Source organism: Lithobates pipiens, unplaced genomic scaffold (assembly GCF_037356315.1).
Source record: "Lithobates pipiens isolate NorthernLeopardFrog02 unplaced genomic scaffold, aLitPip1_a1.2 Scaffold_19, whole genome shotgun sequence".
Classification (NCBI taxonomy): domain Eukaryota; kingdom Metazoa; phylum Chordata; class Amphibia; order Anura; family Ranidae; genus Lithobates; species Lithobates pipiens.
The window spans coordinates 503785150-503809774 of NW_027507764.1; the positions used below are offsets into that span (position 1 = coordinate 503785150).

Consider the following 24625-nt stretch of genomic DNA (forward strand, 5'->3'; position numbering starts at 1 on the left):
CCTGTTATCCACCGGCTCAGCGGGGACAACAGAGCGATCCCGGCTGAGCAAGCGGATCATCACGGGGCGGATCATTACTGATCCATCCCGTGTGAAAGGGGCCTTAGTGCAGAAAGTAAAAAAAATATATATTTGTTTTCAAAATTGTCGCTCTTTTTTTGTTTATAGTGAAAAAAATAAAAACCGTAGAGGTGATTAAATACCACCAAAATAAAGCTCTATTTGTGGAAAAAAAAGGTGAACAATTTTGTTTGGGTACAGCGTCGCACGACCCCACAATTATCAGTTAAAATGACGCAGTGCCGTATCACAAAAAATGGCCTGGTCATTAAAGGGGTAAAACCTTCCGGGGCTGAACTTGTTAAAGCGGGAGTCCGCCGGGACTCCGCGTTTTTTTTTTTTTTTTTAAAAGCCAGCAGCTACAAATACTGCAGCTGCTGACTTTTAAAATAGTGACACTTACCTGTCCAGCGCACCCACGATGTCGGCACCCGAAGCCGATCTCTAGATCGTCTTGTCGGGTGCTGCCGCCGCCATCTTGGGTATGGGAATCAGGAAATGGAGCCTTTCGGCTTCATTTCCCGGTTCCCTACTGCACATGCGCGAATCGCGCTGCGCAATAAGGACGCTCCCCGCTGCCTCTGGGATCTGTGTTTCCCAGCAGGCAGCGGGGCACTTGCAGAAAGGGGCGGGCACTTGCGGAAAGGGGCGTAATCTACGCCCCTTTCCGCAGAGAGCTATCCCGGAAGTGGGTGCAGATACCTGTACTGTACAAGTATCTGCACCCCCCTCCCCCCTGAAAGGTGCCAATTGTGGCGCCGGAGGGGGGGAGGGTTCCGATGAGCGGAGGTCCACTTTAGGGTGGACCTCCGCTTTAAGGAGAGTCTGCTTTGGCAGGGGGAGGGGTGGTTCTGCTTTAAGGAGGGGGAATGTCTGCTTTAGGTAGGGGGGGTTCTGCTTTAATGGGGGGAGGAGATCTGCACCCTCTTATTATTCTCTTGCAGACTTCTTTGCTCAGCACTGTACAGAATTGGAAAAAGGAGGAAAAATAAAAAGGAAATAGTGTTGTACCATATTGAGGTATGGTGATGCCATCATGGTGTAAACATTTCTGCCTGTATGATAACCTTTCCTCCCTCTTCTCCTCTGTGTACAGTGCATAGTTCAGCCCCAGGGAGGTTGTCACCGTGATGGATCTGTATGGAGTTGACGCACGCGCAGAAGATCCTGCTCGCTGTCACACCCCCTGCAGGATAACGCTCCGTACTGCAGGTCATACGGTGATCAGTAAACTGTCACCAGCCGGGCGGAGAGCTGCGCAGAAACTTTAACTGCTACTCCCCGGTGCGTTCTCATCCCACGGTGCTGGATGTGACCTCTGCAGACACAGTGCAGGATCTCGCTGTGGACTTCTCCTGAACTTCACCCCCCTCCCCTGTCATCCCAGGACCAGGAGACATGGGCTGTTCAAGTAGCACCCAGACACACAGCCAGGGGGGGAGCAGACCCCCAGCCAAGGCGGTGGAGACCAATGGACCCAAGAAGATGAGCAGTGAGTACTATGGGGGGACTGTGTGCAGGTGGATGGAGGGGGTCTGATCTGTGCTGGGATCACTGGTCGGATCACTGGTCCTATCACTGGGGCCACTGGTCCTATCACTGGGGCCACTGGTCCGATCACTGGTCCTATCACTGGTCCTATCACTGGGGCCACTGGTCCTATCACTGGGATCACTGGTCCTATCACTGGGATCACTGGTCCTATCACTGGTCCTATCACTGGGGCCACTGGTCCTATCACTGGGATCACTGGTCCTATCACTGGGATCACTGGTCCTATCACTGGGATCACTGGTCCTATCACTGGGGCCACTGGTCCTATCACTGGGATCACCAGTCCTATCACTGGGGTCACTGGTTCTATCACTGGGATCACCGGTCCTATCACTGGGATCACCAGTCCTATCACTGGGGTCACTGGTTCTATCACTGGGATCACATGCTGGGACATGTAGTTCCCCTGTGCAGAATAACTGAGACTCATACAGTCCTGTAATGATTCATCCTTAAGGTCACACATATATATATATATATATATATCAATCGCTTTTTTGTAGGGTGAATTGAATTAAAATTTTAACTTTAATAAAATGAAATGTACATTTTTTTTAAAGATTAATCCTGTGGTGGCCAACTTTCTTGATATGGGGGACCTCAAGTGTGGCCCCTAACATCACTAAAGGGCTGCACATTAAATTCAGTGTCAGAGACAGAAGACACAAAACATTAGATAGTTAAAGACCTTGGACATGATACAAGAGATGGTCAGAGACTGGGGACATGCTACAGGAGACTTTCAGAGACTGTGAACATGCTATAGGAGTTGTTGGAGACTACAGACATGATACAAGAGATTGTCAGAGACTGCAGAGATTATACAAGAGATGGTCAGAGAATGCGGACATGATACAAGAGATGGTCAGAGACTGCGGACATGATACAAGAGATGGTCAGAGACTGCAGACATGATACAAGAGATGGTCAGAGACTGCAGACATGATACAAGAGATGGTCAGAGACTGCGGACATGATACAAGAGATGGTCAGAGACTGCAGACATGATACAAGAGATGGTCAGAAACTGTGGACATGCTAAAGGAGACATTCAGAGACTGTGGACATGCTATAGGAGAGGATGGAAACTGAGACATATTACCTGAGACTGCTAGAAATCATTGCTATAACAAGGCAATTCATGATTATACTGTAAATGGCATTGAAAGTACAAAGGGAGACAGTTATCGATCCTTTTTGCAAGGTAAAGTGATGCCAAACAGGGGCAGTGGGAGGCATGGTGAGACCGATTTATTACAAGCTGACAGCCCCGGTCATAAATTCCTCTTTTGGCAGTTGTACAGACCACATTTGTGACTGCATTAAACCTGACCCTGACTATGTGTCAGATTAGTGTGGAAACCTTTTAGGAATAAATTTGTCTTTGAATTTTGCAAACTGTGGCACTTGGCTGCCCAGGAATACAGACACACAGGGCCGTCGCCCCGTCACAGAGACTGAGACAGCCTGATTTGTGAATGATCGTGTCACTAGTTTGCTTTGTAAATGTCCCCCAATGAATTAGGTAAAGCAATGTTTGAAAAGAAGCAACAACATAATTATGGAGCAATGACTTCCCCTGGATGTGAATTGTTACAAAGTTTTTTGTAGGTGTAGGTATATTGTGTATATTGTTGTTGTAGGTATATTGTGTATACATAGGGAATAAATGACAAATATATTTGTAGAGCTCTGTGAAGTGAGGAAAAAATATCAGTGGAATAGAGAGGTAGGAGAGTGTTGATGAATGGGCACATACTTAGAAAATACAAATGTACTGTAAAGATGGATACTGTATTTATCACAATACATCTGTTTTATTATAGATCTGTCCTTCTGTAAGGGCCGGTTCACACTGCGAGCCGCGGCGAGGCGTCTCCGACTTCCTCGCCGCGACTTGCAGGGGGGGTCAGCGGCGACTTGCAGAGGACTTCTGCATAGAAGTCAATGCAAGTCGCCCCCGAAGTCGCCCCGAAGTAGTACAGGAACCTTTTTTCTGAGTCGGAGCGACTCGAGTCGCTCCTCTCAGAATGGTTCCATTGTACTCAATGGGGACAACTTGCGGGAGCGAGGCGAGGCGAGCCGTGTCGCCTCGCCTCGCGCCGCAGTGTGAACCGGCCCTAAAGCTGAATCCAGTTTAAGGAGATTTAATGCATTAGAATTGTGTGTTTAAGGTTCATGTAGATGTGGATTATTTATTTATGTATTTATTTATTTAGTATTTGTTGGTTGGCCTAGAGCAGGGGTCTCCAAACTTTCTGAACAAAGGGTTAGTTTATGGTTCTTGTGGCTTTAGAGGGGCCGGGCTGTAGCCAGTGCGATTAGAAAATGCTGTGGTGTCAGTGAGAGCAAACAGTGTCCAATCATTGCTTTTAGTGGAAGAAATAGTGCCCTATTGTTGGCATCAGTGGAAGGAATGGTGCCCCATTGTTGGTGTCAGTGGGAGGAATGGTTCCCCAATCATTGGTGTCAGTGGTAGGAATGGTGCCCCATCAGTGTCGGTGGAAGTAATAGTGTCCCATCATTGGTGTAAGTGTGAGGGATGGTTCCCCAATCATTGGTGCCAGAGGGAGGAATGGTGCCCCGTCATTAGGGTCAGTGGGAAGGAATGGTGCCCCATCGTTGGTGTCTACGGGAGGAATGGTGCCCCATCCTTGGTGTCTACGGGAGGAATGGTGCCCCATAATTGGAGTCAGCGGGAGGAATGGTGCCCCATCGTTGGTGTCTCTGGGAGGAATGGCGCCCCATCATTGGAGTCAGTGGGAGGAATGGTGCCCCATCCTTGGTGTCTATGGGAAGAATGGTGCCCCATTATTGGTGTCAGCGGATGGCATGGTGCCCCAAGAGCCGGATAAAGGCAAAGCATAGGGCCACATCTGAATTGTGGACTGCATTTTGGAGACTATTGAGCTAGAGGGACATGATGAACATGGTGTCTTTTTTCATTCCAACTATCTATGTTATGCTGTGGGTCCATTTATGTGTGTGCCACCGGCGCAAAACAAATTTCAATTATTAGATACCGTGGACTGTGCTGCAGCTAATTTTCAGCGCTAGATAAGTGAAAAAAAATGTGCAAAAAAACAAAACAACCTATTGCACTTGCCCTTTAAATACATAAATCAAACGGTGTATTAATGTGCTAATGATTTGCCATAAAAAAACCTGTTATACAAATGTGGAAAATCCCAGAACACAAACGTATGTTGAAATATGAACCAAACAATAAAGTCCAAGTAAGTTGATCCACCGTGCTAAACAAATGGTGACTTCCAAGACAACCGTGTTGTGATTAACCACCACCATCCATGTACTTACCAAAAAGCCGTTGTAAACAAGCCCGTGTATTGCCTTTGTTTAATCCTCCATATAGGTGCGTAGATATGTCTCCACCAAATCGCAGACTACTTTCTGATGATCCTCCATTTAATATGGTTATCAAAAGACAAAAACTACCACCATTGCGCAAAATCCCATACTTTAATGGTTAAAAAAAGGTCATATAAAAGATTTGCACTCACATGTAAGTCTTTCCAGCCTTCCAGTGTTTGCCTATAATAGCTGTATACTACTAGGAGTGTACTACACATAGACAACTTGGCTGTGGGTCCAAGCTAATAAAGACATTTTTAACATTTATGGGACTGTACCATCAGAATATATAGTGTATGGTCAAAATTTACTATAAGATTTACCATCCATTGTGTAGTATAGACCTGACTTATTGGATACAAATTGAATGGACTGTTTAAGTTTGTCCTCATATTACACTATTTTGGTAAATTTAAAAGGAGATTGTGCAGGGATTGTATAATATACCTCTTCTTATATATACTTCTTCCTGGGCCAGTTGATAACCTCCCATGGCTTCCAATACCACCTCTACGCCGATGACACCCAGATCTATCTCTCCTCATCTCACCCCCTCGGTCTCCTCACGGATCTCAAACTTACTGAATGACTTCTTGGTATAGATGGATGTCACACCACTTTCTCAAACTCAATCTTTCTAAAACTGAGCTTGTAATATTTCCCGATCCCCCCCATGGCTTTACCATTAAGATCAACAGCTCAACCATTGGTCCCTCCACACATGCCAGGGTCCTGGGTGTAATCCTCGACTCTGAGCTCTCCTTCAGCCCCCACATCCAATCACTGGCTAAATCCTGCCGCCTTCACCTCCGCAACATCTCCAGAATTCCACCTTCCTGACTAATGACACCACAAAGCAACTTATTCACTCCTTGATTATTTCCCACCTTGGTACTGCAACTCTCTCCTTAATGGCCTAGCCATACACAGGCTATCCCCCGTTCAATTTATTGTGAATGCTGCTGCTAGACTAATACACCTCACTAATCGATCTGCCAATCCCTTTACTGGCTTCCCTTACCCCACCGTATAAATTTCAAAATGCTAACCATAAAATACAAAGCCATCCACAAAATCGCCCCAATCTACATCGCCCACCTCATCTGCGGATATCGCTCAAATCGTCCCCTCCGCTATTCCCAGGACCTCCTGCTTTCTAGTTCCCTTGTTACCTCCTCCCATGCTCGCCTTCAGGACTTCTCCAGAGCCTCTCCCATCCTCTGGAATTCCCTCCCCCGGTATAGCCGATCAGCCTCTACCCTGTCCACCTTTAGGAGATCCCTGAAAACTCACTTATTCAGGGAAGCCTATCCCTCACCCACCTAACTGCCCCCGAACCACCCCCATCAAATCATTCCCCACATCTATTACCTTTTGTACCCCCACCCCCTCCCTTTAGAATGTAAGCTCTACGAGCAGGGCCTTCCTGTCCCTTCTGTATTGAACTGTACTGTAATTGTGCTGTCCCCCACCTCTACATTGTGTAAACTGTTGGCGCTATATAAATTGTGAAAAATAATAATAAAAATAATAATAATAATCTCATTGTAGTGTGTATTGTCATCCCAAAGCAGACTGGAGGATACTGAAAAAATCGCTTTCACTTTTTAAAATAATATTGTAATTATTTCCAAATAATTAGCAGTGAAAAAAAAAAAAATCAATGCAATGCCTTCTTTTTATTTTTCCAATGTAATAGAAGAAAAAAAATCCCAGCGCTGCTTTGTGCTTGGATATGGATCGTCTGCATTTCCATGAATTACATGCATTTTTATTATGCATTTTTTTGAATGTTTTTCATGCACTCCTATTGATTCTATGAGACCAAAAATGCATATGCCAGTACCTTTTTCCAAGTCACACAGAAGCGCGTTGTTTAGGTATGAACTGGCTCCATAGACAATAATGGGATTTCTAGTGTTGTGTCTTGTAATGCTATGAGTGAAGTGCGACAAATCACATAGGTGTGAATGGGGCCTCCTTCTGATCTATGCCCAGTAAAACTCATTATCACACATTGCTGCATTGTCATTCATGCAGAATGGCATCCTACTACTCAACTACAGTAGCAGTCAATGCACCGCACGAACGATGCAATGCACCACAACACACATGTCATGTACAGGCATACCCCACTTTTAAGAACACAATGAGGTTTATTTACTAAAGCTGGAAAGTGACAAATCAGGCTCACTTCTGCATAGAAACCAATGAGCTTCTAACCCCAGCTTGTTCAGTTAAGCTTTAGTAATAAAACCTGGAAACTCATTGGTTTCTATGCAGAAGTGAACCTGATTTTGCACATTCTAGTTTAGTAAATAAACCCCATTGTGTATTTAAAAGTGGGGTATGCCTGTACTGTGGTGCATTGCAATACAAAAAAGGTCAAACATTTTTGGGGCCATTAAGGTGCATTGGCAGCCAATTCCAAGTTATTGGGTTAAAGTGGAAGTAAGGCACCTTTGCCGGCGGTATAGCCATGCTGTCCCATTGATTTCAATGGGTAGGAGCAGTTTAGGAGCGGTGAATACACCACTCCTTTCACCGCTCCAAAGATGCGGCTAGCAGGACTTTTTTCACTGTCCTTCTAGCGCACCGCTCCAGTGTGAAAGCCCCTCGGGCTCTCACACTGGAGTGAAAGGGGCCTGTTTTTTCAGGCGCTACACAGGCGCCTGAAAACCGCCCCAGTGTGAAAGGGGCCTTAACCCATCGATTTAACAGTAATGTAACTGTCACATTGGTTGTGCTCCCAAACTGTCAAACCATCCAATGGCTGGTGTCATAACTGATCACATGTTCAGCATCATGGCAGTTAAAGCAGTTGTATACCTCACTTTCACACTTTTACCTACAGGTAAGCAGCTTACCTGTAGGGAAAATTAATATCTCCTAAACCTGTATGGTTTAGGAGATATTCACCTTGCATGCAGCCACTGACGTCAGCGGCGCATGCGCTTTGCCGGAAAATCAGAGCTCCTTACCGGAAAGAGAGTGACATCATCGCGGCTCCGGCCACTCACAGCGTCGGAGCTGTGAACCTGGAAGAAACACAGAGGGAACATGTCAGCTCCCTCAGCAGTGACCGGGAAGTGATGCCAGCGCTTCGTTCTAAGGTAAGTATTTCATAATGAGCTAGTATGCAGTCCATACCTACTCATTATGCCTTAGCCTTACAAGTTTTTTATTTTTTTTGCGGGTATAGAACCGCTTTAAAGATTACACAGAGGCCAAGATAGCAGCTTCCTTGGCTGAAAACAATAGGAGGGTTTACTTCCACTTTAAAGCAGAACCAAACCCATCAATTTCATGGTTTCCAAAAACCGTTCTATTCAAGCCATGCCATGATGATAATTGGCACATTTGCTTGTGCTCTCAACTGAACTGTCAAGCCATGAAATTACACCATGATGGACCGCGTAGGTCTGAGGTGCCATTCTTTTCTTTGGGTTGCCGTGTTGCACCTTTTCCAGCAGTGCACTTTATGCACAAACCGCGGTGTTCTTTTAAAAAGGGTGGCACAGAGCACTAATACAGTAGAGGGCAGTGAGAGTCAGGTGTATCGGTGTGTGAAGGGGTTCTCTCAGCTCCTTCTAAATGAATGAGCGGTTTTAGGTTTCTTACATATGGAGGCCTATAAACGCCATGTTTTTGAGCATTCTGACTTTTTTTTTGTTATGCTGTAAATGTAGACCATTGTTTTTAATGGGTCTGTACACACAGGTGTGTAAACTACTGCTGCATAAAGATCATTTAAAAAAATCTGCATTGCTGGTTAGTATACTACAGGTGTATACGTGTATACAAGCAAATACATGCAAATATGTGTGTATATACATGTTTTTACACAGGAACTTTCTGCCAGGATTATCTGATGTTCATACATCAGTACTGTTGATGCATCACACCTTAATGCATTGATAACGCATTGTGTTAATTAAAGTAATGTAATACCCAAAGCTTTTATGCCCTGTACACACGGTCGGACATTCCGACCACAAAATCCGTCAGAATTTTGCAGACGGATTTTTTTCGAAACTGGTGTTGCATACACACGGTCAAACAAAGTTGTCGGAAAATCCATTCGCTTGGAACGAGGTGACGTTCGTTGTGTACGACGGGACTACGTAGAGGCTAGTAGCCAATAGCTTTGGTCTTGTAATTTGATCTGAGCATGTTTGGCACTTTTTCCGTTGGAATTCTCTACAAACGATCGGAAAAAGTCAGATCGGATTTTTTTGTCAGAAAATTTTAGATCCTGCTCTCAAATTTTTTCCGCCGGAAAGTCCGATAGAGCCCACACACGATCAGATTTTCCGACAATATAATCCAATCGGACCTTTTCCGTCTGACCGTGTGTACAGGGCATTACTGCTGTACAAGACCTTGAAGATGAAAATATTTTTACTGCCACTTTTATCATGGGTATAATATTGTAATTGCAGATACTCATATTAACCACTTCACAACCGTCCTATAACAGTTTTACTGCTACAGGGTGGCCACTGTGTGCTGGATCACGCATATATACGTGATCTCGCACTTCCGAGTAGCGGGCGTGAATGTGCACCAGCGGTGGCTCACTTGCTGTGATTATGCACAGAGGGACCCAATTAGCAGATACCGCAGACTCGATGTCCGTCGGTACCTGCCGGTCATTTGTTACAAAGGCAGAGCGGCAGTCTGTCTATGTAAATAAGGCAGATTGCTGTTTTGTCAGTAGGGAAGGCATGGATCATGTGTCTCCGCAAAGCAGGGATAAGGATCCATGTCTTCCCCTAGTAAAATCACCCCCCCCCCCCCCCATTGTACACAAGCACTGGTTAGGCACACAGTTAACCCTTTGATTGCCCCTGGTGTTAAACCCTTCCCAGTCAGTGTCATTAGTACACTATTTTTAGCACTGATCATAGTATTAGTGTCACCCAAAAAAGTGTCAAAAGTGTCAGTTAGTGTCCGATTTGTCCAGCACAATATCTCAATCCTGCTATAAGTGACTGAATGCCACCATTACTAGTAAAAAAAATATATATCCCATAGTTTGTAGATGCTATAACTGATTGCACAAACCTTTTTAATATACGGTTATTAGGATTTGTTTTTATTGCCCTAAATTTATAAAGAAATTACATTTTTTTAATTTTTTTCATTGGATATGTTTTATACTATAAAAGAGAAAGTATACAATCACAAATTGCACAAGTCCACTTCACCTCAGCACTTAGCCCTTGTACACACTGTTGGACATTCTGACAACCAAACTGTTGCATACACACGGTCGGACAAAGTTGTCGGAAAATCCGATTGTACATAACGTGATGATGTTATTTTGTTACGACGGGACTGCGTTCAGGCTAGTAGCCAATAGCTTTGGTCTAGAAATTTGATCTGAGCATGCGTGGCACTTTGTCCGTCGGAGTAGGCTACACATGATCGGAGTATGTCCGATCGGAGCATTTTGTCGTAAAATTTTACGGACAAGTTGGAAACAGTCCGATGGAGACCACACACAGTCGGATTATCCGACAAAACGGTCCGATAGGACACATTCCGTCGGAATCTCCGACCGCGTGTACAAGGGCTTAGGAATCTGATATTTCAGTTGATAAATTAGCCGCAGCTTTAAATTTAATACTATATACGAAAAAATGCTTAGACCTCCGAGGAAATATAAAGACTCGCAGCGCTACTAGCATTGCTAGTGCTTACATTTCCTCGGATATGTTTTATAGCAGAAAGTAAAACAAATGTGTTTTTTTTTTTTTCTAAATTTTGCTTTTTTTTTGTTTATACCACAAAAAATAAAAAATGCTGAGGTGACCAAATACCAGCAAAAGAAAGTTCTATCTGTGGGAAAAAAATGACATACATTTTATTTGGGTATTTGGTTGCACGACCACGCAATTGTCAGTTAAAGTAACGTAGGGCCATATCGCAAAAAATGACCTGGTCATGAAGGGGGGGTGAATCTTCCGGAGCTGAACTGGTTAATTAACAAACACTTTTGTATTTCTTGGAATTAGGTTTTAGTAGATTTAAAGTATAACTAGACTTTTTTTTTACGTTTTTAAATGGAATGGAGAGGGATTCGAATACCTGACAGCTTTGGAGGGATTTCTTCTTGGCTATGGGACAGGAAGTGAAGGGAAATCTCCACAATGGGACACAGAGGGCAAAAAACTGTCAGGGGTTAAAACCCTCCCTTACTTCATCCAAAATGAAAAAAAATGTTTGACTTTATTTCTAATGTAATTATTGTTAATCAGTAGCCATATAGTCATTACAGAATGTTAGCTTCTCCTAGCAAACATGTATCTTTTTATAAGGAATCATTTCCTCCTAGCACCAAGTGACAGCAAAAACGGTTATTGGTTTAGTCTTTGCATGGCAAGGTTCATTAACTGCAGCAAGCACTCAGAGAGGGGGAAATCACTTGTGGCCGAATACCAGCAGTTCAGTCATTTAAGACTATTAGATCACTTTGCATACACTTCTTGTAGGGCCCTTTCACACATTCTGTCCGATCAGGTCCGTCTGTCCGTTTATCAGGCGGACCTGATTGGAAGCTCCATGCACCTCTATGGAGAGACGGATGTCAGCTGTGATATGTCCGCTGATATCCGGCACTATCCGATCCACCAAATCCAGACAGATGGAAACCCTATTTTCCATCCGACTGGCGGATTGGATGGAATCGGATGAAAACGGACAGGCGGATCCGTTTTCATCCAATCTCTACCTCTGGCCACCTCTGTTCATCCGAGGTCCGTCTCTGCACAGTGAGCGGAGACGGACCTGTAATCCGCCTGCTCAGTGAAGATCAACAGATCGATCCCTGCTGAGCAAACGTGCGAAAGGGGCCTTATGCCACGTACACACGACCCGACTTTCCGGCAGACTAGGTTCGACGGGATCAGTCCATCGGACAATCTGATCGTGTGTGGGCTAGTCCGATCATTTTTTGGGTAAAAAATCAGACGGACCTAGAAATAAAACATGTTTCAAATCTTTCCGACGGACTCGAATCCAGTTGAAAAATCCATTCATCTGTATGCTGGTCTGACGGACCAAATATAACGCAAGGACAGCTATTGGCTACTGGATATTGAACTTCCTTGTTTTGTCCCGTCTTACGTCATCACGTTCAAAACGAACAGACTTTCGAATGGACTTAATCTGTTCGTGTGTGGGCAAGGCCATTCGTTCGGAAAGTCCATCGGACCTCCGCTGAAAGTCCGTTGGGAAGAACGTCAGACTTAGTCGAAAGTCCTTAGAAAAAGTCCGGTCGTGTGTATGCAGCATTAGCGGCATAATTACCATTCATAGGGCCCCATACCAAAATTTTCATGGGCCCTCCCAGTAGCCTTTCTATGTGGAACCTCGTAAGTCAATTGGGACAATAGTGTAAATGGTCTAAACATTATAAACCTCTAAAGCCAGCCATAGATGGAGCGATTTTCCGCGGGCTGTAGGAAAGAAAATCGCTTGATTTCCCCATCACACAGTCAGTGCTGATGGGGGGGAATGCCTCCAGCTGAGCCATTATGTTCTCCCTGCGGGGGAAAGCTGTAGCCGCTGGCAATAATTAATAATAAATGCATATTGATCGATCGATCAACTTGGGTACATTCAGTCTCCATGCACACTAGCATTTTTTTTAAGCTCCTAGAAGCGAATATGAGCATTTTGCTTTCTGTTCCTAGAAGCTAATAGTGTTATCCTATGTATCCATGCACACTATTTTATGCCAGAAGCATTTTTCGAGCTCCAGTGTTTAGAAGCAGAAACAAAATAGTTTTCATAGAGTTTTTGGGAGCTTTTTACCGGCAAAAAAAAACCAAAACGCTAAATGATCTTAAACGCTTCTTAAGGCCCGTACACACGATTGGATTTTCCGACGGGAAATGTTGGATGTCAGGCTGCTGGCGGAAAAGTCTGACCGTGTGTATTCTCCATCATAAAATTGTTGTCGGATTTTCCGCCAACAAATTTCGGCTAGCATGTTCTCAAATTTTCCTCCAATAAATGTGTGTTGTCGGACTTTCCGATTGTGTGTACACAAGTCTGTTGGACAAAAGTCCAAAGTACAAACACACTGTGACAGTGGGGTCACTTTGGACACAGAGTGAATAAAAGAAACCCCCGATATGGTCTGTGATAGCCATATTCAAGGCTGTATATACATGGTATATAGATTGGATGTATACTGTATATGGGGGTTAAGTATCATTGCTGTGAGGAATTAAGTTGTTTTGCATTTCTATTGTTCATTTAAGTCTGTCCTTGTGTGTATTGTAAAGTGCCAGACAGACTGGCTGCCAACCCTTTGTGAAAAGATGTGTATTGGGTGGGATCGTTTGAAGCCTAGCAGACGTCAGGATGAGGTGTTGAGTCTTGGGATGTGTGGGTGGAGCTGGGCCCTTGTTCATGTTAAAGCATGTGCCTTGAATTGTGCATAAAGTTACAATGTTTCTCAATAATAAAGTCATTCCTACTACAGAAGAGACAGAGTGCGTCTCGTCTTTTTGCCAGAGGGGTCGGCTCCTATAGGAAAGGGTCGTTTAGCTGTGGATATTGGTAGCGAGTGGATGTGTGTCTAGGAGAAGGAACATCGTAAATGGCGTTAACCCCCTTTATATTAGGGGTGCCGTTACACACACATCTTTGGAATCAAGGATGACCTGGAAGCGCTCGGTCTTGTAAGACTGGCATTCGTAATGGAGATATCACGTACGTCTTGTACGTCACTACGTTCGGAATTGTTGGCCAACATTTGTGTGACCGTGTGTATACAAGACAAGTTGGAGCCAACATCCTTGGAACAAAATTTCACGGTTTTGTTGTTGGAAAGTCCGATCGTGTGTATGGGGCTTAAATGCTACTAAAACGCTCCTAAGCTTTATTCAAGCATTTTTTTTCCATGTACTATAAAAATCCTTATAAAATGTTAACGCTCATAACAGCTACTACAAGCCAGCATAAAAAAAAAAAATGCTATTATCCAGGTTTTTTGAGCTTAAAAAAAACTAGTGTGCATGGAGCCTCAGCCTGCCCATACATGGTTTGAATCTCAAATTAAAGTCCACAAAATATTAGTATTTTCTTTCCGTGGTTTGAATCTCAGTTGGTCCCTGATGAATCGGCTGAGATTCCAACTGTCTATGGCTGACAGGTAGCAGGAGAGCTGTCAGCATAGTCAGGAATGAGCTAAGGTTTGAACCTACAGGAAACTGTCACATGATAGTAGCCCTCAGCCCAAACAGACAACTGAACTGAGTTTGGCCTCAACCTTAGATCATCCTTATCACGGACCAGTGTTGTGGATACAAGTTGCAGAGAAGAGCAGCAATGCAGAGCATGAATGTTCACCATGACTTCTCAACATCCACTGATCTAGAGTATAGGATCTAAGCCCTTGTACACACGGTCGGACATTCTGACAACCAAATCCGTTGGATTTTGTCCGACAGATTTTGTCTGACGGATTTTGTCCGAAACTGTTGCATACACACGGTCGGACAAAGTTGTCGGAAAATCCGATTGTACATAACGTGATGACGTTATTTCGTTACGACGGGACTACGTTCAGGCTAGTAGCCAATAGCTTTGGTCTAGGAATTTGATCTGAGCATGCGTGGCACTTTGTCCGTCGGAGTAGGCTACACATGATCGGAGTATGTCCGATCGGAGCATTTTGTCGGAAAATTTTTCGGACAAGTTGGAAAACTTGGTCCGTCGGATACTCCGACAGAAACAGTCCGATGGAGACCACACACAGTCAGAATATCCGACAAAACGGTCCGATAGGACAAATTCCGTCTGAATCTCCGACAGTGTGTACAAGGGCTTAGAGCTTTGGTGTAAAATCTAAGTGTGTTGCATGTTTAGAAGAACTACAAATCTCAAACAACCCTTTAGCTTAGGAAAGACTCTTGGATTTTTTTAGCTTTAGAAAGTCTATGTTAGACACACAGGGTTCATTTTATAAAGCTGGCCATGATGACCACAAGTTCTGAAGGCAATCAATCTACTAAAAGATGGGGGCTGATTTGTGACTCAACATGATCCCAAAAACTTGTCCCATGGATCTGACAGTCAGATCTTCTGAAATGTAGACATCTGAGGATCAGGATTAATGGTACTGGATCTGTGTTACCTTTACATACACACTGGTTTTCCCTGTTTGTTGCCTCAATGACCTTCTAGTTGGGCCCCCTTCCATCTAGGAGCCCCATAACAGCAGCCTGGGCTTCTATGGCTATAGTTTTGCCACTGACCATGTGGCTGAACCTGACCAAATTACATTTTTCTGGTTTATGTGTCTTGAGATTATCAGTCTTTTGTTAGTGCCACATACACAGTCCAGTTATCAAGCATAAAATCATTATTGGGCAAAGATCTCCTAATGATCAAGGTTACCTTATAGAAATATATGCAAATTGGAAAATGTGAGTGGTGGGGATTTTTTTAGCGCACACAAATAAACAAAAATAAGGTGAAAATGTTAAAAATCAATACAAATGTTATCGTTTACAGATAAAAAAACACAATGACAGCCAAAGCTTTGGAAGTGTATCACGTAGAACAGGAGTCTCCAAACCTTCTATACAAAGGGCCGGACGGTGCCCAGTGGGAGTAGAAATAGTCCCGACATCAGTGGGAAAAATAATGCCCCATTGTTTGTTTAACCACTTCAATGCTGGGTACTTAGACACCTTCCTGCCCAGGCCAATTTTCAGCTTTCAGCGCTGTAGCAATTTGAATGACAATTGCGTGGTCATGCTACAATATACCCAAACAATTTTTTTATCATTTTGTTCCCACAAATAGAGCTTTGTTTTGGTGGTATTTGAGCACCTCTGCGATTTTTTTATTTTTTGCGCAACAAATAAAAAAAACACCGAAAGTTTTTCTTTGTTTCTGTTAAAATTATTTGTAAATAAGTACGTTTTCTTCTTCAATGACGGGCACTGATATGGCTGCACTGATGGGCACTAATAAGGCGGCACTGATGGGCACCGATGAGGTGACACCAATGAGGTGGTACTGATGAGGTGGCACTGACAGGCAATGATGATGGGCACTGATAGGTGGCACTGATGGGCACTGATAGGTGGCACTGGTATGTAGAACTGATGGGCACTCATAGGTGGCACTGATGGACACTCAAAGGCAGCACTGATGGGCACTCATAGGCGGCACTGATGGGCACTTATGGGTGGCACTGATGGGTACTTATGGGTGGCACTGATAGGTGGCACTGATGGGCACTGATAGGTGGCACTGGTATGTAGAACTGATGGGCACTCATAGGTGGCACTGATGGACACTCAAAGGCAGCACTGATGGGCACTCATAGGCGGCACTGATGGGCACTTATGGGTGGCACTGATGGGTACTTATGGGTGGCACTGATAGGTGGCACGGATGAGCACTGATAGGTGGGCATGGATGGGTACTGATAGGTGACACTGCTGGACACTGATGGGTGGCACTGATGACACTGGTGGGTTGCATTGCTGGGCATCACTGTTTTATTTTGCTACATGATGTGCCAGTCAGTGCCCATTTGTGGGCACTGACTGGCACAGATTGGACAACATTTGCACATGTGGATGGCCAAGGGGTACATACCTGGCCATCCAAATGTTGCCCACTTCCCTGGGGGTCCTTGCGGCTTCCCTGGTGGTCTAGTGTGGGCATCTGAGGGGGGGCTGCACTGATAAACAATCAGCGCAAACCCCCCCTTGTCTACTTGCGTCTGTCAGACGCGAGTGAGGAAAAGCCAATCAATGGCTTTTCCTGTTTACATTGTGATCAGCCGTGATTGGACACGGCTGATCACGTGGTAAAGAGCCTCCGCTGGAGGCTCTTTACCGAGATCAGTGTAGCGGTGTGTCAGACTGACACACCGCACAACCGATTGCCGCGGTGAGTGCCCCCACGGGCGTGCGCGGCATGTTATCCAGAAGGACGTCATATGATGCCCAGTCAGGATAACAGAACCACTTTCCGGATGTCAATTTGCTATTGAACGGGCGGGAAGTGGTTAAGGTAGAGTAATTGTGCCCCATTATTGGTGTAAGTGGGATGATTGAGAGGAATTGTGTCCCATCTTTGTTGTCATTGGACCCATTGTTGGTGTCAGTGGGAGGAATTGTGCCCTATCGCTGTCATTGGGAGGAAATGTACCCTCTTCATTGGTGTCAGTGGGTGTCAATTATGCCCCATTGTTGGTATCAATGGATGAAATAGGGCCCCAAGGGCTGGATAAAAACAAGCAAAGGGCTGCATCTGGCCCCCAGGCCGCAGTTTGGAGACCACTACCATAGAAAATACACATGGTTACTAAATACCTTTGAAATAACTCCAGGACCATGATTTTTGTGTTTAGGGGTGTACCGGGGGCAGTTGTTTCTGTAGCTGGTACCTGGTGGTGGTAAATTGTCAAAATAAGAAAGAAACGGCTGCACCTCACATGGGCTCCATGTAAATTTTATTGGAATATAATAATATGAAATATAATAGGAAAATATCCAAAATGAAATATAATAGGAATAGGAAAATATCCAAAATGACACCAGAGGACACCAGCAGTGGTCAAAGTAGACGCGTTTCGCACAACAGAAATGTGCTTAATCATTACTGGTAATTACAGGTAATGATTAAGCACATTTCTGTTGTGTGAAATGCGTCCACCTTGACCACTGCTGGTGTCCTCTGGTGTCATTTTGGATATTTTCATATTCCAATAAACTATACTTGGAGCCCACGTGAGGTGCAGCCGTTTCTTATTTTGACAATTTACCACGGAGGCGAGCCAGGGCTAGCGCTTAGGTGCGTGTTCCAGTGGGCATATCAGTTACATTTGGAGCGGTGAGTTCTTTTCATTTGGACCTGGCGGCGGTGGTGATGCTGTTAACCCTGCTATAGTATATTATTTTTTTTTATTTAAATCTGTGGTTTAGAAGACATTATATTTCTCTTATTTTACACTCTTCCGTTTTTAGTCTTTTTGGAAAGAATAAAAAGAAAAAAAAATTCAGAATTTATAGTATTATCAATCATTCTAACTAGATATTGGAAGAATGACAACGTGCAGTGAAAGTTCCTGACTGGTATGAAGTGAGCTTCTTCTTGTTCTTGTGTTGGAACATTCGGTGCTAAATTCAGAATACACGTGGACTAATTTACAGGAAGCTATCCTCACTGAATATTTCATACGTGTCCGGTGTTATGTGACTAACCCAGTAACCATATTCCGACGGCTTACACAACACTGTACCACTTCACTTCTAATATCCAGATCCCTGCACTCTGCCATGACCTATTTGTATTACTGTCTGTGCTCTGAGAGGATACACTAGTCAAAACTGAACATTAATCCGATGTTCTATCAGAATACTGCTACCCATCAGAATATGCATTGGCAGTGACCTTTTGTTGTGGCCATCTTGGTACACCCGCACTCGTCCGCAGTAAGCCTACAGTTAGAGGGCGGCAAGCGGACATCTTGTTACACCCACCAGGATCTTGCATTTCACACTTATTTTTATCAGTAAACTGAGCTTATATAGTGAAATACAGTATTTGGAAGTCCGTGTGATTGTTTGATGTTGAGTTTTAAAAGCACCGGCAATCACAACAACATCACAACAGTTTGACGGATTTCAGAATTCTGTATTTCACTAGATAAGCTGACTTTACTGGTAAAAATAAGTGTGAAATGCAAGACTTGGGTGGATGTAAAAAGATGTCCGCTTGCAGACTTCTAACTGTAGCCTTACTGCGGACGACTGCGGGAGCATAGCTCCCAACTGTCCCTGATTTGGAGCAATGTCCCTCTGTCGATCTTTCCCCCTCATTTGTCCCTCATTTTGGTCTGATCTATATAGCTGTATATAAAATGCACTTTTTATCTTTCAAAAAGTGTTTCCTGCGCTGGGTGGTTGGTCGTCCACTCGTCTTTTTCCCTGGTTTTAGGCCATGGTTGGGGTATCTGTGTGTATGCCATGTGGGCTGGCTGCCTCGTGAACCGTGGCCATTTTTCTGTAACCACAGCCAGTTTTTCTTATTCAGCCATTTTCTGGAAGTCCGGCGGCCATTTTCCCCAACGCTCTCAGATGTTTTTTTCTGAGGCGGCCAGCGGACATTTTGTAGTAGCCTCAGTTTGTTGTACCCTAGCGCTGGGTGGCTGGTTCATTCTGGAACAGCGCAAAACTTACACAGAACACCTCCTGGCTGGCACAGGGGAGAGCGGACGGCGGCAGCTCAGTCTGTGGCAGCTAGGAGGGTGGGCAATTTGTGTGACTTGCCTTGGGTCCCTAGTGGGAACAGGCGAGAATGTGTCAGCATGGTGTCAGAAGCTGGCGCTTCTTCCCCAGACATCCCTGTTATTGCAACTGGTTCCCCTGTACCTGCGGTGCCTATGTACGCTCTGTCGGCAGTCATGGAGTCCTTTGTTGCCAGGGTGGAAGCGGCGTGCGGGCGTAAGGGGGGTAAAAAAACGCCCCCACCGTCTTCTGGGAAAAACTCTGATTCAGATTCGGGCCCCTGTTCTGACGTTTCAGAGGATGCGGACCAGGACCATTTGGACAGTGAGGATGAATCCGTGTCCGGGTCATTGCAGGAAAAAGCGCTAGTAGGAGCACTTATCACAGCAGTGCGAGATACCCTAAAGATGGAGGATACGGCGGGGGCATCTACAGAGGTGTCGGTCCCTTTTGGGTCCCACAAGGCGGCCCGCACTGCTAAGGTGTTTTACTACCTAACTTATTTTGACACATTTATTTACAAGGAATAGGGAAGCCCACAGCGGGCCTTTTTGGTCCCGAGACGGATGGAGGTGCATTACCCCTTTGAGGAGAGTTTCCTGAAAAAATGTTGTTGACCCCCCGGTATCCAGGTTAAATAAGGTAACCAAGATTCTGGTGGAAGGGACCCCTGCTTTCAAGGACCCTGCCAACAGAGGGGCCGAGTCGGTTGCCCGGTCCATGTTTACAGGGTGGGGTCAGCATTGCGGCCAGTGTTAGCCACGGCCCTGGTGTCACAGGCGCTTACTGAATGGGCTAAATTGTTGCACCGCGAGTTGGAGAAGCAACAGGTTTCCCTGGTCTGTGTGGAACTGGCAGACCAGTTGGTGCAGGGCCTGAAGTATATCTGTGATGTGGCCTTAGATATGGCCCCCTTGCTTTCTAGAGCCTAAGTATCAGCTGTGGTGCTACGTGGCCTGATTTGGCTAAAATGCTGGTCTGTAGACCAGGCATCTAAGAAAGCACTGGCGGATTTGCCCTTCTGGGGGGGGAGGCTATTTGGTGCCTCGCTGGATGACATTATTAAGAATGTTACTGGGGGAAAGAGTCCAGGAAGGCTAAGGAGCCATGCTGTAGGCAGGGGCCCTCCTTTTCCGCTCAGAAGCGATTGGCAGGTAAGCGTTCCCAATCTGACAAGGTGCCCACTGAGGGACAAAAGGGCCCCTGGTTTCGCAAGCCAAACAAACCTGTGAGCAAATCTGTTGCCACATGAAGGTTTGTCACCGCCCGACTCTCAGGTGGGGGGTCGCCTTCGGGAGTTTGCAGCCCGGTGGACCTCCCTACTTTCCGACTAGTGGGTCTGCGAACTGGTTTCATCAGGATACAAGATAGAGTTTCTTTTTTGTCCACCAAACAGATTTTTTTCCCTCCAACCTTCATCTTCTTTCAGCTTGTCGGGAAGCCCTGTTCGGAGCAGTACAGGACCTGCTGCTGCGCGGGGTGATAATACCTGTGCCGACGCCGGAAAGGTTTCAGGGATTCTACTCCAATCTGTTTGTAGTCCCAAAGAAGGAAGGGGTCCGTCCGGTCCTGGCCCCCACGGCTTTGTGAAAGTACAAAGGTTCAGGATGGAATCAGTTCGCTCCGTGGTTGCTGCACTCCATCAGGGGGATTTCCTGGCATACTTGGACATCAAGGACGCATACTTGCATGTCCCCATATGCTTTGGGACTCAGAAGTTTCTGTGATTTGCAGTCGGGGACGAGCACTACCAATTTGTAGCTCTCCCTTTTGGCCTAGCGTCGGCACCAAGGGTCTTCACCAAGGTGCTAGCCCCAATTCTGGCATTGCTAAGGCAAGGAGGGATAGCAATGGTGAGTTACCTGGACGACCTCCTTCTGAGAGCAGCCTCCGTCTCAGAATTAAAGGAAGATCACCATACAGACTCTTCGGGAGTTTGGTTGGGTACTGAACTTCCAGAAGTCGGTGTTGGTGCCAACTCAACACCTGGAGTACCTGGGCTTGATTCTGGACTCCTCAGAGGGGAGAGTGTTTTTCCCTTCAGACAAGCTGCAGATTCTTCAAGCTGCGGTGAAGTTGTTGATGTCCCGCAGGTGGTCGTCACTGCGTTTTTGAAAGGGATTTCTGGGTCTCTTGGTAGCCACTTTTGAGGCACTACCGTATGCTCAATTCCATACTCGAGCCTTGCAGAAAGAGATCCTGTCCAAATGGGACAAATCTCCGACATCCCTGGATTGTCAAATTCGGGTGAGCCAGCTAGTCAGGGAGTCTCTTCTCTGGTGGCTGAGGTCTCTGGCCCTTTGGTCCGGGAAGTCGTTCCTTCCTCTTTATTGGACGGTGATCACAACAGACGCCAGCCTGACTGGCTGGTGGGGGCGTACAGTCGGCCCGGGGTCGCTGAATGCATGAAGTATCCTGCCTGCCGATCAATGTGCTGGAGCTTCAGGTGATCAGGCGGTGCCTCTCCACATGGTCACAGTGGCTGCAGGGGTGTCCAGTCAGGATCTAGTTGGGCAACGCCGTTCCGGTGGCGTATGTCAACCATCAAGGAGGGACAAGGAGCTCGGCTGCAGCGCTGGATGTCGCTCACATCCTGCAGTGGACAGAGCGGCGGGTGCTGGCTCTGGCGGCCGTATACATTCCGGGCAAAAAATCTGGCAGGCGAAATACCTAAGTCATCAGCTGCTGGACCAGGGGGAATGGTCGCTGCATCCGGATGTATTTCGGCTCCTTTGCCTAAGGTGGGGCACACCAGATGTTCAGGGGGTTCGACATGTGGCGTCTCCGGTTCGACCACCGCTGCCTCCATGGGATTTGAATCTGGTGCTCTCGGTGCTTCAGAAACTGCCGTTTGAAAACATTAGGGAGATCCCCTTATTGACACTCTCTCAGAAAGTAGTCTTTCTAGTGGCCATTACATCTGCCAGGAGGGTTTCTGAGTTGGCGGCCTTGTCATGCAATTCTCCCTACTTGATCCTCCACAAGGATTAGGCGGTGCTGCGTCCACAGCCTTCATTTCTTCCAAAGGTTTTTTCGGCCTTTCATCTAAATGAGGACATTGTGCTTCCATCCCTATGTCCTCGGCCCTCACATCCCAAAGAGGTTGCTTTGCATTCCTTGGACATGGTTCAGGCTCTGCGGGTGTATCTGTCTGCTACGGCTCCTATTCCGGAGGTTGAACTCGCTGTTTGTATCAGTGGCTGGTCTGAAGAAGGGCCTAGTGGTCTCATCGGCCACCATTTCTCGGTGGAGGAGACAGATCATGGTTCAGGCTTATGCCCTAAGGGGGCGGGCGCCCCCCTTTCCTGTCACAGCACATTCGACCGGGGCAATCAGTGCCTCCTGGGCTTTCCGACATCAAGCGTCCGTTTCCCAGATGTGTAAGGCAGCGACCTGGTCGTCCGTTCACACTTTCACTAAATTTTACAAGGTTGATGTGAGCGCATCTTCCGATGCTTGCTGCGGCCGCAAGGTTTTGCAGGCGGTTGTTTGAGGTTGCAATTCCTCTGTTGAGGAGCTCTGGTTGTTATGGATGGAGTTTATTTACCTGCTGTTCCCACCCCTTGTTTTAGGACACTGCTTGGAGATATCCCTAAGGTCAAGATTAATGGTGCTCTGTCTGTCAATGAACAAAAGAGAAAATAGGATTTTTGTACTCACCGTAAAATCCTTTTCTCTGAAATACATTGACGGACACAGCACCCACCCATCCTGTCTATGCTTGTACTGCTTTTTGACGAACTGAGCTTCTGGAAGCAGAGTGAGGGGTTATAGCCAGTAGGACCGCCCCCTGGGCGGTACTGTGCAGTTTTGCTGTTTTTACATGTTCTGCCTAGTTCTTTCCTGAAGGTGGCGATATAAGGTCAAGATTAAAGGCGCTGTGTCCATAAATGAACTTCAGAGAAAAGGATTTTACAGTGAGTACAAAAATCCTATTTTTCTCCACTGACTTGAATTGAAGTCGCTGATTAATATGGGTTGCAGCTGTTGTCCAAAACAAGACAATAGGATGCAGCACAATCAAGTGTGGGCAGTATGGGGTTAGACCGTTTCCATGACTGGTAATTGGGTACAAATGAGTTATCCTGACAAAACTCAGTGACTGGTCTAGAGCAGGGGTCTCCAAACTTTTTGAGCAAATGAGCAGTTTAGGCTTCATGTACGCAGGATGTTGTTCAACCTCTCTTGAATGATTTAACATGACAGCTAGAAACCAATGTCTAAAAATGGCCGTTTAGCTGTGTTTTAGCTGCGTTTTAGCTGCGCTTGCGTCGAAAAGCGCTTGTACAAAAAATAATAATAATTTTTTTGTTAAAATGAAAAATGTCTGTAAACGAAATGCGTTTAGCAGCGTTTACAAGCTGTTACAAGCATTTAGCTTTTGAAAAGCCTCTGAACCCGGGGAGCCGGAGAGAGTGAGGACCATACAGGGGGGCTGAAGGGGGATATGGAGAGCAACGGGAAGAGGACCTGTAGAGAGCGAGGAGCACACGGGGTAGCCAAAGAGATTGAGGACCATACGAGGAACCCAGAGAGAGCGAGGACCATACAGGGGGGCTGGAGGGGGATATGTAGAGCAACGGGAAGAGGACCTGTAGAGAGCGAGGAGCACACGGGGTAGCCAAAGAGATTGAGAACCATAAGAGGAACCCAGAGAGAGTGAGGACCATATGGGAGAGCTGGAGGGGGAAACGGAGAGAGTGAGGATAAGGACCATGTAGGGGAGTCGGAGAGAGTGAGGAGCACACAGAGGAGCCGGAGGGGGACCCAGAGAGCCGGGGTAGGAGGACACAGTGGACGATCGGTGTGGGGGGGAAGTTCAAGCACCGATCTCCCTGTATAGCTTTCAATAAAGCATCTGACAGCCACAGGAGGGAGAAGAGGAGAAGCTGCTGTCAGATGCTTTATTGAAACCTATACAGGGAGATCGGTGCTTGTACCTCCCCCCACCACCCCACCGATCACCTGTGAGGCTGCCCGCCCTCCCTGCTACACTGAGGATGTTGGCCTGATACAACAGGTATCGGATCAAGCATCGGAATATTTGCATGAGTACCGATACTTGTGCAACCCTCTACCAATATCCTCATGGGATGGATGGATAGCATGAGCTGGGATTTCAGGGTGGGTTGTCACATACCAAGAGTTTAAGTTTAAGCCCTTGTACACACGGTCGGAGATTCCGACGGAATGTGTCCGATCGGACCGTTTAGTCAGATATTCCGACTGTGTGTGGTCTACATCGGACTGAGTATCCGACGGACCAAGTTTTCCAAATTGTTGGTAAAATTTTCCGACAAAATGCTCCGATCGGACATACTCCGATCATGTGTAGAGAATTCCGATCGGACAAAGTGCCACGCATGCTC

At 46.0% G+C, this 24625-nt stretch overlaps 1 protein-coding gene across 1 annotated transcript in view; it reads left to right on the forward strand.

Moving 5' to 3' along the window:
- Positions 1–1258: 1258 nt before the first annotated feature.
- The window catches only part of LOC143997462 (uncharacterized), a 74774-nt gene continuing 51407 nt past the window's right edge, over positions 1259–24625 (forward strand). Inside the window, exon 1 of the mRNA XM_077493082.1 lies at positions 1259–1552. Within this exon, the coding sequence (XP_077349208.1) occupies positions 1459–1552 (94 nt within the window). The 5' untranslated portion in view covers positions 1259–1458. The remainder of the gene's footprint in view (positions 1553–24625) is intronic.